The sequence below is a fragment of the Heterodontus francisci genome, unplaced genomic scaffold, assembly GCF_036365525.1.
Source record: "Heterodontus francisci isolate sHetFra1 unplaced genomic scaffold, sHetFra1.hap1 HAP1_SCAFFOLD_764, whole genome shotgun sequence".
In the NCBI taxonomy this organism is placed as follows: Eukaryota; Metazoa; Chordata; class Chondrichthyes; order Heterodontiformes; family Heterodontidae; genus Heterodontus; species Heterodontus francisci.
In genome coordinates, this window is record NW_027140478.1 from 16,956 (window position 1) to 31,466 (window position 14,511).

The 14,511-nt window shown below is 47.1% G+C and overlaps 1 protein-coding gene across 1 annotated transcript in view; it reads right to left on the reverse strand.

The window, feature by feature from the left end:
- Positions 1 to 11,891: 11,891 nt before the first annotated feature.
- The window catches only part of LOC137359971 (glutamate receptor ionotropic, kainate 5-like), a gene marked incomplete at its 3' end in the record, with an annotated part of 260,230 nt that continues 257,610 nt past the window's right edge, over positions 11,892 to 14,511 (reverse strand). Inside the window, exons 18-21 of the mRNA XM_068025563.1 lie at positions 14,122 to 14,159; positions 12,423 to 12,490; positions 12,212 to 12,270; positions 11,892 to 12,036 (exon numbers count right to left, since the gene is read on the reverse strand). Of these exons, the coding sequence (XP_067881664.1) occupies positions 11,892 to 12,036; positions 12,212 to 12,270; positions 12,423 to 12,490; positions 14,122 to 14,159 (310 nt within the window). The remainder of the gene's footprint in view (positions 12,037 to 12,211; positions 12,271 to 12,422; positions 12,491 to 14,121; positions 14,160 to 14,511) is intronic.

A 14,511-nucleotide genomic window follows, 5' to 3' on the forward strand; every position in this document is an offset into this window, starting at 1 on the left:
TCTCAGGATGTGTAGACAGTGATCACACACGCTCAGGATGTGTAGACAGTAATCACACTCTCAGGATGTGTAGACAGTGATCACACACTCAGGATGTGTAGACAGTAATCACACTCTCAATATGTGTAGACAGTGATCACATTCTCAGGATGTGTAGACAGTGATCACACTCTCAGGATGTGTAGACAGTGATCACACACTCAGGATGTGTAGACAGTGATCACACTCTCAGGATGTGCAGACAGCGATCACACTCTCAGGATGTGTAGACAGTAATCACACACTCAGGATGTGTAGACAGTGATCACACTCTCAGGATGTGTAGACAGTAATCACACTCTCAGGATGTGTAGACAGTGATCACACACTCAGGATGTGTAGACAGTGATCACACTCTCAGGATGTGTAGACAGTGATCACACTCTCAGGATGTGTAGACAGTAATCACACTCTCAGGATGTGTAGACAGTGATCACACTCTCAGGATGTGTAGACAGTGATCACACTCACAGGATGTGTAGAGAGTGATCACACACTCAGGATGTGTAGACAGTGATCACACACACTCAGGATGTGTAGACAGTGATCACACTCTCAGGATGTGTAGACAGTGATCACACACACTCAGGATGTGTAGACAGTGATCGACCTCTCAGGATGTGTAGACAGTGATCACACTCTCAGGATGTGTAGACAGTGATCACACTCTCAGGATGTGTAGACAGTAATCACACTCTCAGGATGTGTAGACAGTGATCACACTCTCAGGATGTGTAGACAGTGATCACACTCTCAGGATGTGTAGACAGTGATCACACTCTCAGGATGTGTAGACAGTGATCACACACTCAGGATGTGTAGACAGTGATCACACACACTCAGGATGTGTAGACAGTGATCGACCTCTCAGGATGTGTAGACAGTGATCACACTCTCAGGATGTGTAGACAGTGATCACACTCTCAGGATGTGTAGACAGTAATCACACTCTCAGGATGTGTAGACAGTGATCACACTCTCAGGATGTGTAGACAGTGATCACACACTCAGGATGTGTAGACAGTGATTTCACACACTCAGGATGTGTAGACAGTGATCGACCTCTCAGGATGTGTAGACAGTGATCACACTCTCAGGATGTGTAGACAGTAATCACACTCTCAGGATGTGTAGACAGTGATCACACTCTCAGGATGTGTAGACAGTGATCACACTCTCAGGATGTGTAGACAGTGATCACACTCTCAGGATGTGTAGACAGTGATCACACTCTCAGGATGTGTAGACAGTGATCACACTCTCAGGATGTGTAGACAGTGATCACACTCTCAGGATGTGTAGACAGTGATCACACTCTCAGGATGTGTAGACAGTGATCACACACTCAGGATGTGTAGACAGTGATCACACTCTCAGGATGTGTAGACAGTGATCACACTCTCAGGATGTGTAGACAGTGATCACACACTCAGGATGTGTAGACAGTGATCACACTCTCAGGATGTGTAGATAGTAATCACACTCTCAGGATGTGTAGACAGTGATCACACTCTCAGGATGTGTAGACAGTGATCACACACTCAGGATGTGTAGACTGTGATCACACTCTCAGGATGTGTAGACAGTGATCACACTCTCAGGATGTGTAGACAGTGATCACACACTCAGGATGTGTAGATAGTAATCACACTCTCAGGATGTGTAGACAGTGATCACACTCTCAGGATGTGTAGACAGTGATCACACTCTCAGGATGTGTAGACAGTGATCACACACTCAGGATGTGTAGACAGTGATCACACTCTCAGGATGTGTAGACAGTGATCACACTCTCAGGATGTGTAGACAGTGATCACACTCTCAGGATGTGTAGACAGTGATCACTCTCTCAGGATGTGTAGACAGTGATCACACACTCAGGATGTGTAGACAGTGATCACACTCTCAGGATGTGTAGACAGTGATCACACTCTCAGGATGTGTAGACAGTGATCACACACTCAGGATGTGTAGACAGTGATCACACCCTCTCAGGATGTGTAGACAGTGATCACACTCTCAGGATGTGTAGACAGTGATCACACTCTCAGGATGTGTAGACAGTAATCACACACTCAGGATGTGTAGACAGTAATCACACTCGCAGGATGTGCAGACAGTAATCACACTCTCAGGATGTGTAGACAGTGATCACACACTCAGGATGTGTAGACAGTGATCACACTCTCAGGATGTGTAGACAGTAATCACACACTCAGGATGTGTAGACAGTAATCACACACTCAGGATGTGTAGACAGTAATCACACTCTCAGGATGTGTAGACAGTGATCACACACTCAGGATGTGCAGACAGTGATCACACACTCAGGATGTGCAGACAGTAATCACACACTCAGGATGTGTAGACAGTGATCACACACTCAGGATGTGTAGACAGTGATCACACTCTCAGGATGTGTAGACAGTGATCACACTCTCAGGATGTGTAGACAGTGATCACACACGCTCAGGATGTGTAGACAGTAATCACACTCTCAGGATGTGTAGACAGTGATCACACACTCAGGATGTGTAGACAGTAATCATACTCTCAATATGTGTAGACAGTGATCACATTCTCAGGATGTGTAGACAGTGATCACACTCTCAGGATGTGTAGACAGTGATCACACACTCAGGATGTGTAGACAGTGATCACACTCTCAGGATGTGTAGACAGTGATCACACTCTCAGGATGTGTAGACAGTGATCACACTCTCAGGATGTGTAGACAGTAATCACACACTCAGGATGTGTAGACAGTGATCACACTCTCAGGATGTGTAGACAGTAATCACACTCTCAGGATGTGTAGACAGTGATCACACACTCAGGATGTGTAGACAGTGATCACACTCTCAGGATGTGTAGACAGTGATCACACTCTCAGGATGTGTAGACAGTAATCACACTCTCAGGATGTGTAGACAGTGATCACACTCTCAGGATGTGTAGACAGTGATCACACTCACAGGATGTGTAGAGAGTGATCACACACTCAGGATGTGTAGACAGTGATCACACACACTCAGGATGTGTAGACAGTGATCACACTCTCAGGATGTGTAGACAGTGATCACACTCTCAGGATGTGTAGACAGTGATCACACACACTCAGGATGTGTAGACAGTGATCACACTCTCAGGATGTGTAGACAGTGATCACACTCTCAGGATGTGTAGACAGTAATCACACTCTCAGGATGTGTAGACAGTGATCACACTCTCAGGATGTGTAGACAGTGATCACACTCTCAGGATGTGTAGACAGTGATCACACTCTCAGGATGTGTAGACAGTGATCACACACTCAGGATGTGTAGACAGTGATCACACACACTCAGGATGTGTAGACAGTGATCGACCTCTCAGGATGTGTAGACAGTGATCACACTCTCAGGATGTGTAGACAGTGATCACACTCTCAGGATGTGTAGACAGTGATCACACTCTCAGGATGTGTAGACAGTGATCACACTCTCAGGATGTGTAGACAGTGATCACACTCTCAGGATGTGTAGACAGTGATCACACTCTCAGGATGTGTAGACAGTGATCACACTCTCAGGATGTGTAGACAGTGATCACACACACTCAGGATGTGTAGACAGTGATCACACTCTCAGGATGTGTAGACAGTGATCACACACTCAGGATGTGTAGACAGTAATCACACACTCAGGATGTGTAGACAGTGATCACACTCTCAGGATGTGTAGACAGTGATCACACTCTCAGGATGTGTAGACAATGATCACACTCTCAGGATGTGTAGACAGTGATCACACTCTCAGGATGTGTAGACAGTGATCACACTCTCAGGATGTGTAGACAGTGATCACACACTCAGGATGTGTAGACAGTGATCACACCCTCTCAGGATGTGTAGACAGTAATCACACTCTCAGGATGTGTAGACAGTGATCACACTCTCAGGATGTGTAGACAGTGATCACACTCTCAGGATGTGTAGACAATGATCACACTCTCAGGATGTGTAGACAGTGATCACACTCTCAGGATGTGTAGACAGTGATCACACACTCAGGATGTGTAGACAGTAATCACCCTCTCAGGATGTGTAGACAGTAATCACACACTCAGGATGTGTAGACAGTGATCACACTCTCAGGATGTGTAGACAGTGATCACACTCTCAGGATGTGTAGACAATGATCACACTCTCAGGATGTGTAGACAGTGATCACACTCTCAGGATGTGTAGACAGTGATCACACACTCAGGATGTGTAGACAGTGATCACACCCTCTCAGGATGTGTAGACAGTAATCACACTCTCAGGATGTGTAGACAGTGATCACACTCTCAGGATGTGTAGACAGTGATCACACCCTCTCAGGATGTGTAGACAGTGATCACACTCTCAGGATGTGTAGACAGTGATCACACCCTCTCAGGATGTGTAGACAGTGATCACACTCTCAGGATGTGTAGACAGTGATCACACTCTCAGGATGTGTAGACAGTGATCACACCCTCTCAGGATGTGTAGACAGTGATCACACTCTCAGGATGTGTAGACAGTGATCACACACTCAGGATGTGTAGACAGTAATCACACTCTCAGGATGTGTAGACGTTGATCACACCCTCTCAGGATGTGTAGACAGTGATCACACTCTCAGGATGTGTAGACAGTGATCACACACTCTCAGGATGTGTAGACAGTGATCACACACTCAGGATGTGTAGACAGTAATCACACTCTCAGGATGTGTAGACAGTGATCACACACACTCAGAATGTGTAGACAGTGCTCACACACACTCAGAATGTGTAGACCATGCTCACACACACTCAGAATGTGTAGACAGTAATCACACACGCTCAGGATGTGTAGACAGTGATCACACACACTCAGGATGTGTAGACAGTGATCATACACGCTCAGGATGTGTAGACAGTGATCATACACGCTCAGGATGTGTAGACAGTGATCATACACGCTCAGGATGTGTAGACAGTGATCATACACGCTCAGGATGTGTAGACAGTGATTACTCACACTCAGGATGTGTAGACAGTGATCACACACGCTCAGGATGTGTAGACAGTGATCACACACGCTCAGGATGTGTAGACAGTGATTACTCACACTCAGGATGTGTAGACAGTGCTCACACACACTCAGGATGTGTAGACAGTGCTCACACTCTCAGGATGTGTAGACAGTGATCACACACGCTCAGGATGTCTCGACAGTGTTCACACACGCTCAGGATGTTTAGACAGTTTTCCCACACGCTCAGGATGTGTAGACAGTGATCACACACTCTCAGGATGTGTAGACAGTGATCACACACTCTCAGGATGTGTAGACAGTAATCACACACTCAGGATGTGTAGACAGTAATCACACACTCAGGATGTGTAGACAGTGCTCACACACTCTCAGGATGTGTAGACAGTGCTCACACACACTCAGGATGTGGAGACAGTGATCACACACACTCAGGATGTGTAGACAGTGATCACACACGCTCAGGATGTCTCGACAGTGTTCACACACGCTCAGGATGTTTAGACAGTTTTCCCACACGCTCAGGATGTGTAGACAGTGATCACACACTCTCAGGATGTGTAGACAGTGATCACACACTCTCAGGATGTGTAGACAGTAATCACACACTCAGGATGTGTAGACAGTAATCACACACTCAGGATGTGTAGACAGTGCTCACACACTCTCAGGATGTGTAGACAGTGCTCACACACTCTCAGGATGTGTAGACAGTGCTCACACACACTCAGGATGTGGAGACAGTGATCACACACACTCAGGATGTGGAGACAGTGATCACACACACTCAGGATGTGGAGACAGTGATCACACACTCAGGATGTGTAGACAGTGCTCACACACGCTCAGGATGTGTAGACAGTGCTCACACACTCTCAGGATGTGTAGACAGTAATCACACACTCTCAGGATGTGTAGACAGTAATCACACTCTCAGGATGTGTAGACAGTAATCACACACTCAGGGTGTGTAGACAGTGATCACACACACTCAGGATGTGTAGACAGTGATCACACACAGTCAGAATGTGTAGACAGTGATCACACTCTCAGGATGTGTAGACAGTGATCATACACGCTCAGGATGTGTAGACAGTGATCACACACTCTCAGGATGTGTAGACAGTGATCACACACGCTCAGGATGTGTAGACAGTGATCACACGCTCAGGATGTGTAGACAGTGATCACACTCTCAGGATGTGTCGACAGTAATCACACTCTCAGGATGTGTAGACAGTAATCACACTCTCAGGATGTGTAGACAGTAATCACACACTCAGGGTGTGTAGACAGTGATCACACACACTCAGGATGTGTAGACAGTGCTCACACTCTCAGGATGTGTAGACAGTGATCACACACGCTCAGGATGTCTCGACAGTGTTCACACACTCTCAGGATGTGTAGACAGTGATCACACTCTCAGGATGTGTCGACAGTGATCATACACGCTCAGGATGTGTAGACAGTGATCACACACGCTCAGGATGTGTAGACAGTGATCACACGCTCAGGATGTGTAGACAGTGATCACACTCTCAGGATGTGTCGACAGTAATCACACTCTCAGGATGTGTAGACAGTAATCACACTCTCAGGATGTGTAGACAGTAATCACACTCTCAGGATGTGTAGACAGTAATCACACTCTCAGGATGTGTAGACAGTAATCACACACTCAGGGTGTGAAGACAGTGATCACACACACTCAGGATGTGTAGACAGTGCTCACACTCTCAGGATGTGTGGACAGTGATCACACACGCTCAGGATGTTTAGACAGTTTTCCCACACGCTCAGGATGTGTAGACAGTGATCACACACTCTCAGGATGTGTAGACAGTGATCACACACTCTCAGGATGTGTAGACAGTAAACACACACTCTCAGGATGTGTAGACAGTAATCACACACTCTCAGGATGTGTAGACAGTGATCACACACACTCAGGATGTGTAGACAGTGCTCACACACTCTCAGGATGTGTAGACAGTGCTCACACACACTCAGGATGTGGAGACAGTGATCACACACTCAGGATGTGTAGACAGTGATCACACACTCAGGATGTGTAGACAGTGATCACACACTCAGGATGTGTAGACAGTAATCACACACTCAGGATGTGTAGACAGTGATCACACACGCTCAGGATGTGTAGACAGTGCTCACACACGCTCAGGATGTGTAGACAGTGCTCACACACGCTCAGGATGTGTAGACAGTGCTCACACACTCTCAGAATGTGTAGACAGTGCTCACACACTCTCAGGATGTGTAGACAGTAATCACACACTCTCAGGATGTGTAGACAGTGCTCACACACACTCAGAATGTGTAGACAGTGATCACACACGCTCAGGATGTGTAGACAGTGATCACACACTCTCAGGATGTGTAGACAGTGATCACACACGCTCAGGATGTGTAGACAGTGATCACACACGCTCAGGATGTGTAGACAGTGATCACACGCTCAGGATGTGTAGACAGTGATCACACTCTCAGGATGTGTCGACAGTAATCACACTCTCAGGATGTGTAGACAGTAATCACACTCTCAGGATGTGTAGACAGTAATCACACACTCAGGGTGTGTAGACAGTGATCACACACACTCAGGATGTGTAGACAGTGATCACACACAATCAGAATGTGTAGACAGTGATCACACTCTCAGGATGTGTAGACAGTGATCATACACGCTCAGGATGTGTAGACAGTGTTCACACACGCTCAGGATGTGTCGACAATTTTCCCACACGCTCAGGATGTGTAGACAGTGATCACACACTCTCAGGATGTGTAGACAGTAATCACACTCTCAGGATGTGTAGACAGTAATCACACTCTCAGGATGTGTAGACAGTGATCACACACTCTCAGGATGTGTAGACAGTGATCACACACTCTCAGGATGTGTAGACAGTGATCACACACGCTCAGGATGTGTAGACAGTGTTCACACACGCTCAGGATGTGTAGACAATTTTCCCACACGCTCAGGATGTGTAGACAGTTATCACACACTCTCAGGATGTGTAGACAGTGATCACACACTCTCAGGATGTGTAGACAGTTATCACACACTCTCAGGATGTGTAGACAGTGCTCACACACTCTCAGGATGTGTAGACAGTGCTCACACACTCTCAGGATGTGTAGACAGTGCTCACACACTCTCAGGATGTGTAGACAGTGCTCACACACTCTCAGGATGTGTAGACATGCTCACACACTCTCAGGATGTGTAGACATGCTCACACACTCTCAGGATGTGTAGACATGCTCACACACTCTCAGGATGTGTAGACAGTTATCACACACACTCAGGATGTGTAGACAGTGATCACACACTCTCAGGATGTGTAGACAGTGCTCACACACACTCAGGATGTGTAGACAGTGATCACACACTCTCAGGATGTGTAGACAGTGATCACACACTCTCAGGATGTGTAGACATTGATCACACACTCTCAGGATGTGTAGACAGTTATCACACACACTCAGGATGTGTAGACAGTGATCACACACACTCAGGATGTGTAGACAGTGATCACACACACTCAGGATGTGTAGACAGTGATCACACACTCTCAGGATGTGTAGACAGTTATCACACACTCTCAGGATGTGTGGACAGTTATCACACACTCTCAGGATGTGTAGACAGTGCTCACACACTCTCAGGATGTGTAGACAGTGCTCACACACACTCAGGATGTGTAGACAGTGATCACACACACTCAGGATGTGTAGACAGTTATCACACATTCTCAGGATGTGTAGACAGTGATCACACACACTCAGGATGTGTAGACAGTTTTCCCACACGCTCAGGATGTGTAGACAGTGATCACACACACTCAGGATGTGTAGACAGTGTTCACACACGCTCAGGATGTGTAGACAATTTTCCCACACGCTCAGGATGTGTAGACAGTTATCACACACTCTCAGGATGTGTAGACAGTGATCACACACTCTCAGGATGTGTAGACAGTTATCACACACTCTCAGGATGTGTAGACAGTGCTCACACACTCTCAGGATGTGTAGACAGTGCTCACACACTCTCAGGATGTGTAGACAGTGCTCACACACTCTCAGGATGTGTAGACAGTGCTCACACACTCTCAGGATGTGTAGACATGCTCACACACTCTCAGGATGTGTAGACAGTTATCACACACACTCAGGATGTGTAGACAGTGATCACACACTCTCAGGATGTGTAGACAGTGCTCACACACTCTCAGGATGTGTAGACAGTGATCACACACTCTCAGGATGTGTAGACATTGATCACACACTCTCAGGATGTGTAGACAGTTATCACACACACTCAGGATGTGTAGACAGTGATCACACACACTCAGGATGTGTAGACAGTGATCACACACTCTCAGGATGTGTAGACATTGATCACACACTCTCAGGATGTGTAGACAGTTATCACACACACTCAGGATGTGTAGACAGTGATCACACACACTCAGGATGTGTAGACAGTGATCACACACACTCAGGATGTGTAGACAGTGATCACACACACTCAGGATGTGTAGACAGTTTTCCCACACGCTCAGGATGTGTAGACAGTGATCACACACACCATCACCCGGACACAAGCACACACACACACACACCCTCCTCTTACTTTATTTTTATTTATTCATGAGATGTGAGCGTCACTGGCCAGGCCAGCATTTATTGCCCATCCCTAATTGCCCTTGAGAAGGTGGTGGTGAGCTGCCTTCTTGAACCGCTGCAGTCCATGTGGGGTAGGTACACCCACAGTGCTGTTCGAAAGGGAATTCCAGGATTCTGACCCAGCGACAGTGAAGGAACGGCAATACAGTTCCAAGTCAGGATGGTGTATGGCTTTGAGGGGAACCTGCAGGTGGTCGTTTTTATGAGTGATTAGATTAGAGATACAGCACTGAAGCAGGCCCTTCGGCCCACCGAGTCTGTGCCGACCATCAACCACCCATTTATACTAATCCTACACTAATCCCATATTCCTACCAAACATCCCCACCTGTCCCTATATTTCCCTGCCACCTACCTATACTAGTGATAATTTATAATGGCCAATTTACCTGTCAACCTGCAAGTCTTTTGGCTTGTGGGAGGAAACCGGAGCACCCGGAGAAAACCCACGCAGACACAGGGAGAACTTGCAAACTCCACACAGGCAGTACCCAGAATCGAACCCGGGTCCCTGGAGCTGTGAGGCTGCAGTGCTAACCACTGCGCCACTGTGCCGCCCATGGTGTCCCCATGCATCTGCTGCCCTTGTCCTTCTAGTTGGTAGAGGTCGCGGGTTTGGAAGGTGCTGTCTAAGGAGCCTTGGTGCATTGCTGCAGTGCATCTTGTAGATGGTACACACTGCTGCCACTGTGCGTCGGTGGTGGAGGGAGTGAATGTTTGTCGATGGGGCGCCAATCAAGCGGGCTGCTTTGTCCTGGATGGTGTCGAGCTTCTTGAGTGTTGTTGGAGCTGCACCCATCCAGGCAAGTGGAGAGTATTCCATCACACTCCTGACTTGTGCCTTGTAGATGGTGGGACAGGCTTTGGGGAGTCAGGAGGTGAGTTACTGGACTGACGAGCCAACCTCCCTTGGCAAAACCATGAATCTGCCACATGAACCTTGAAACTTAAAATTGCAAGCCCCTGACTGGAAAGACATTTGCATAATACTCACAGTGTTGGAACAAAGGTGACCCAGTCGTTGCTGCCCCAATACGCAGAAGAAGTGGTCAGACCAGTTTTAGTCACATGACTAGCTGGCTGTTGAGATTTGAACTTCCAACAAATGATTCGAACTCAGAAAGCTCCTGGCTCCGGGTTTGTTGAGACCTCTCTCCTGTCTGCCCTCCTCTCGCTTTCACTAGCTTCGTAAACCATTGAAGACACATAAACTCAAAGAGAGAAAGTCTCCTACGTGAACAAGGTTTACAAGGAATACTGGGCCCTGACGCAATCAGGGCCATATCTTCAATCAAGGACTACAGCGAGCTCTAGAAACAATAACAAGATATTGCCTCAACCTGTTCTTATCTTTTCTTCTGCTCTTTTCTGTCTCTATTTGCCTGTATACATCACATATGCATGCGAGCATGAGCGCATCGTCTATCTGTAGATGTTAACCATATTAGAGTTTAAGTTTCAGGTTTAATAAATTTCATCTTTCTTCTTTCAACCACAGAAAGCCTGTTTGTGCTCACTTCTTTGCCTTCTCATTGGAAAGTTGTGAACAAGGATTCACAAAAAGGGGGAGCTCAAAACACAGTGTGTTTAAAATTAAACCCTGTTACACTAAGACCAGGTGAAGATAGTAACAAACCCCTCGACACCTTTTGCACCTGGTCGTAACACTGGCCACAGGCTCCTTCGACAGCACCTTGCAAACCCACGACCTCTGCCACCTGGAAGGACAAGGGCAGCAGATTCCTGGGAACACCACCACCTGCACGTTCCCCCCTCCAAAGTCACACGTCATCCTGACTCGGAACTATATCGCCGTTCCTTCACTGTCTCTGGGTCAGAATCCTGGAACTCCCTTCCGAACAGCACTGTGGGTGTACCCACCCCACACGGACTGCAGCGGTTCAAGAAGGCAGCTCACCAGTATTATTGCTGGAATGTTGTCGGGGGCCCACAGTCTTTGAGTAATCAGTGCCTTGAGTCACAGACACACTCCTCCTCGAATCCACACACACACCCACTTAAAAGCTGACACTCACTGGGACTGGGGGAGGGTTTTGAGTGAGGAGCGACATGTTTGTAATCCTTTTACGTTGCACCATAAATGTGAAACTGCATAAATATAGGCTCCAGCATTATCCTTCCATAACCAACTTTCTGGAGTTTAACATGGGTCACAGAGAATGGTTTCCTAAAGTTGACAGTTGGAAAATAGACATTTCTTTTTGCATAGAAAACTGAAATTTTAAGGGCTATTGTGAAAAATATGTCAGAACGCAAGTGCAAATTGTCAGGGTATGATTCCCCTCCGGTGTTTTTGGAGTCTGAATTACATGAAGTGGATATGTAGACATGAGTTCCATCTCTACCAAAGAGGAAACAAAGTATTTCCTTGGCACTGTCACTTCCTACCCGAAAGTAAAATCAGATCCGGCAGAGACGACAGCAAACTGGACTCTGCGTCCAGATTCCTAACGGAAACAGTAAAAGATGCCAAGCTGCACGATGTCAAGACCGGATGGGTCTGCCCATTCCAGGATTGACTTCCTGTTTGTGTCCCGTGCTTTCACGGTCAGATCCACCGACGTCAAGCCGGTGTTTTTCTCTGACCACTGCCTCTTACTGGCCGACTGTCACTTGCAGGAGGACCATTGGGTTGGCAGGGGGACGTGGAAGCTGAATGTTACACTGCTAATCCCGGAGAACATTGAGGAACTCAAAAGGGATTGCAGAGGTTGGAGAGCCGTGAAACCCCTCTTTGAGTCTCCGGTGGGAGACGATCAAGGAGAACATCAAGAGGTTCTTCATCCTCAAAGGGGTTCAGAGGGTGAGAGCGAGAGACAGAGAGAAATGTCCCGACTCCAGAAAAGAATGCAGAATCTGCTCCGGCTGCAGTCGATGGGAGTCGAGATCAAGGAGGATCTCCAAGAGTTGAAGAGCCAGCAGGCCTCGCTCTTTGCCAAGGAGGCCTCCAAGATCATCTCCCGGTCCAGAGTCCGCTCCATTGAGCAGGATGAGACGTGCTCGTGTTACTTCTTCCAACAGGTACACAGAGAGAGCTCTGTTATCAGCAGCCTGAAGGAAGAGGACAGCTCGGTAACATCTTCGCAGTCCAACATACTAAGAATTAGCAAATCCTTTTATGCTGGGCTGTATGACGTGAAGCCCACAGGCAGCAGAGCCTCCCAGTCCTTCCTGTCATCTATCACAGAGATGACAGTACGCGGGAGAGTCTGAACGCTAACTCTGGATGAGCTGACAAAGGCCGTCGAGTCCTTCGAGACGAGTAAAACTCCCGGAAGCGACAGCTTACCGGTCGAGTTGTACTCGGCCCTGTGGGACTGGGTCGGCCCGGACCTGCTGGAAGTATACGAGAGTATGCTCCTGACCGGCATCATGTCAGAATCCATGAGGAAAGGCATCATCACCCTCATTTACAAGCGGAAGGGGGAGAGGGCAGAAATCAGAAATTGGCGGCCCATCTCACTGCTTAATGTTGATTACAAGATTCTGTCCAAAGTCATAGCCAGTCGAGTCAAGTCTGCTCTGGAGTTGGTGATTCACCCTGATCAGACCTGTACTGTACCCAGCAGGAAGATCTCTGATAGTCTCGCGCTACTCAGGGATACGATCGCCTATGTACGGGACAGGAGGGTGGACACCTGCCTCATCAGCCTGGACCAGGAGAAGGCTTTTGACAGGATATCACACACCTACATGATGGACGTGCTTTCCAAAATGGGGTTTGGGGAGGGAATCTGCAATTGGATCAAACTGCTCCACACAAACATCAGTAGTGCAGTCTCAATCAATGGGTGGGAATCAGAAAGTTTGCCGATCCAATCTGGAGTCAGACAGGGCTGTCCTCTCTCCCCGGTCTTGTTTGTTTGCTGTATTGAGACCTTTGCTGAGTCTATTAGGAAGGATGCGAGCATAAGAGGGGTGACAACCCCAGGCAGCGGAGGCACTCAGGTTAAAACCTCTCTGTACATGGATGACGTCGCCCTCTTCTGCTCGGATCCGCTGTCTGTGCGCAGACTGATGAGCATCTGTGACCAGTTCGAATTTGCCTCGGGAGATCAATCGACATAAAAGCTGCATTTCTGCAGAGTGATACTTTTCAGAGTGAAGTGTATCTGAAACCACCTAAAGAGGCAGCAGATACAGAAAGGAAACTGTGGAAACTACACAAATGGTCTTAATAATGCTTCCAGAATGTGGTATTTCTCGGTGAGATCTGTTTTGTTGAAAATTGGTTGTGTTCAACTGAAAGCAGATCCTGCGATGTTTTATTGGTGTCATAAAAGGAAACTTTCAGGCACCTTCATGATGCATGTTGATGATTTCTTATGAGGTGGTACTGCAGAATTTGAGAAATATATTATTAGAATAAGGCAGAATTTAAGATTGGTAATCTTGGTTTAGATATTTAGCAGACTAAGTCTGGAATAAGTTTGAATCAACAATCCTTCTTGGAGAGTGTTACTCTCATCCCGGTTAATCGTGGTCAGTCAACACAGAAAGATGATGATTGATATAAAATGGAGGTTGAGTAATTGCAAAGCATGGTGGCTCAATTAAACTGGTTGTGCTCTCAGACTAGGCCTGATGTTAGTTTTGATGTGCTGGAGTTAAGCACGACAATGAAACACCCGAAAGTTGAGAATGCTTTAAGGGCCAATAAAACGTTGATCGAACTAAATCTGGAGCAA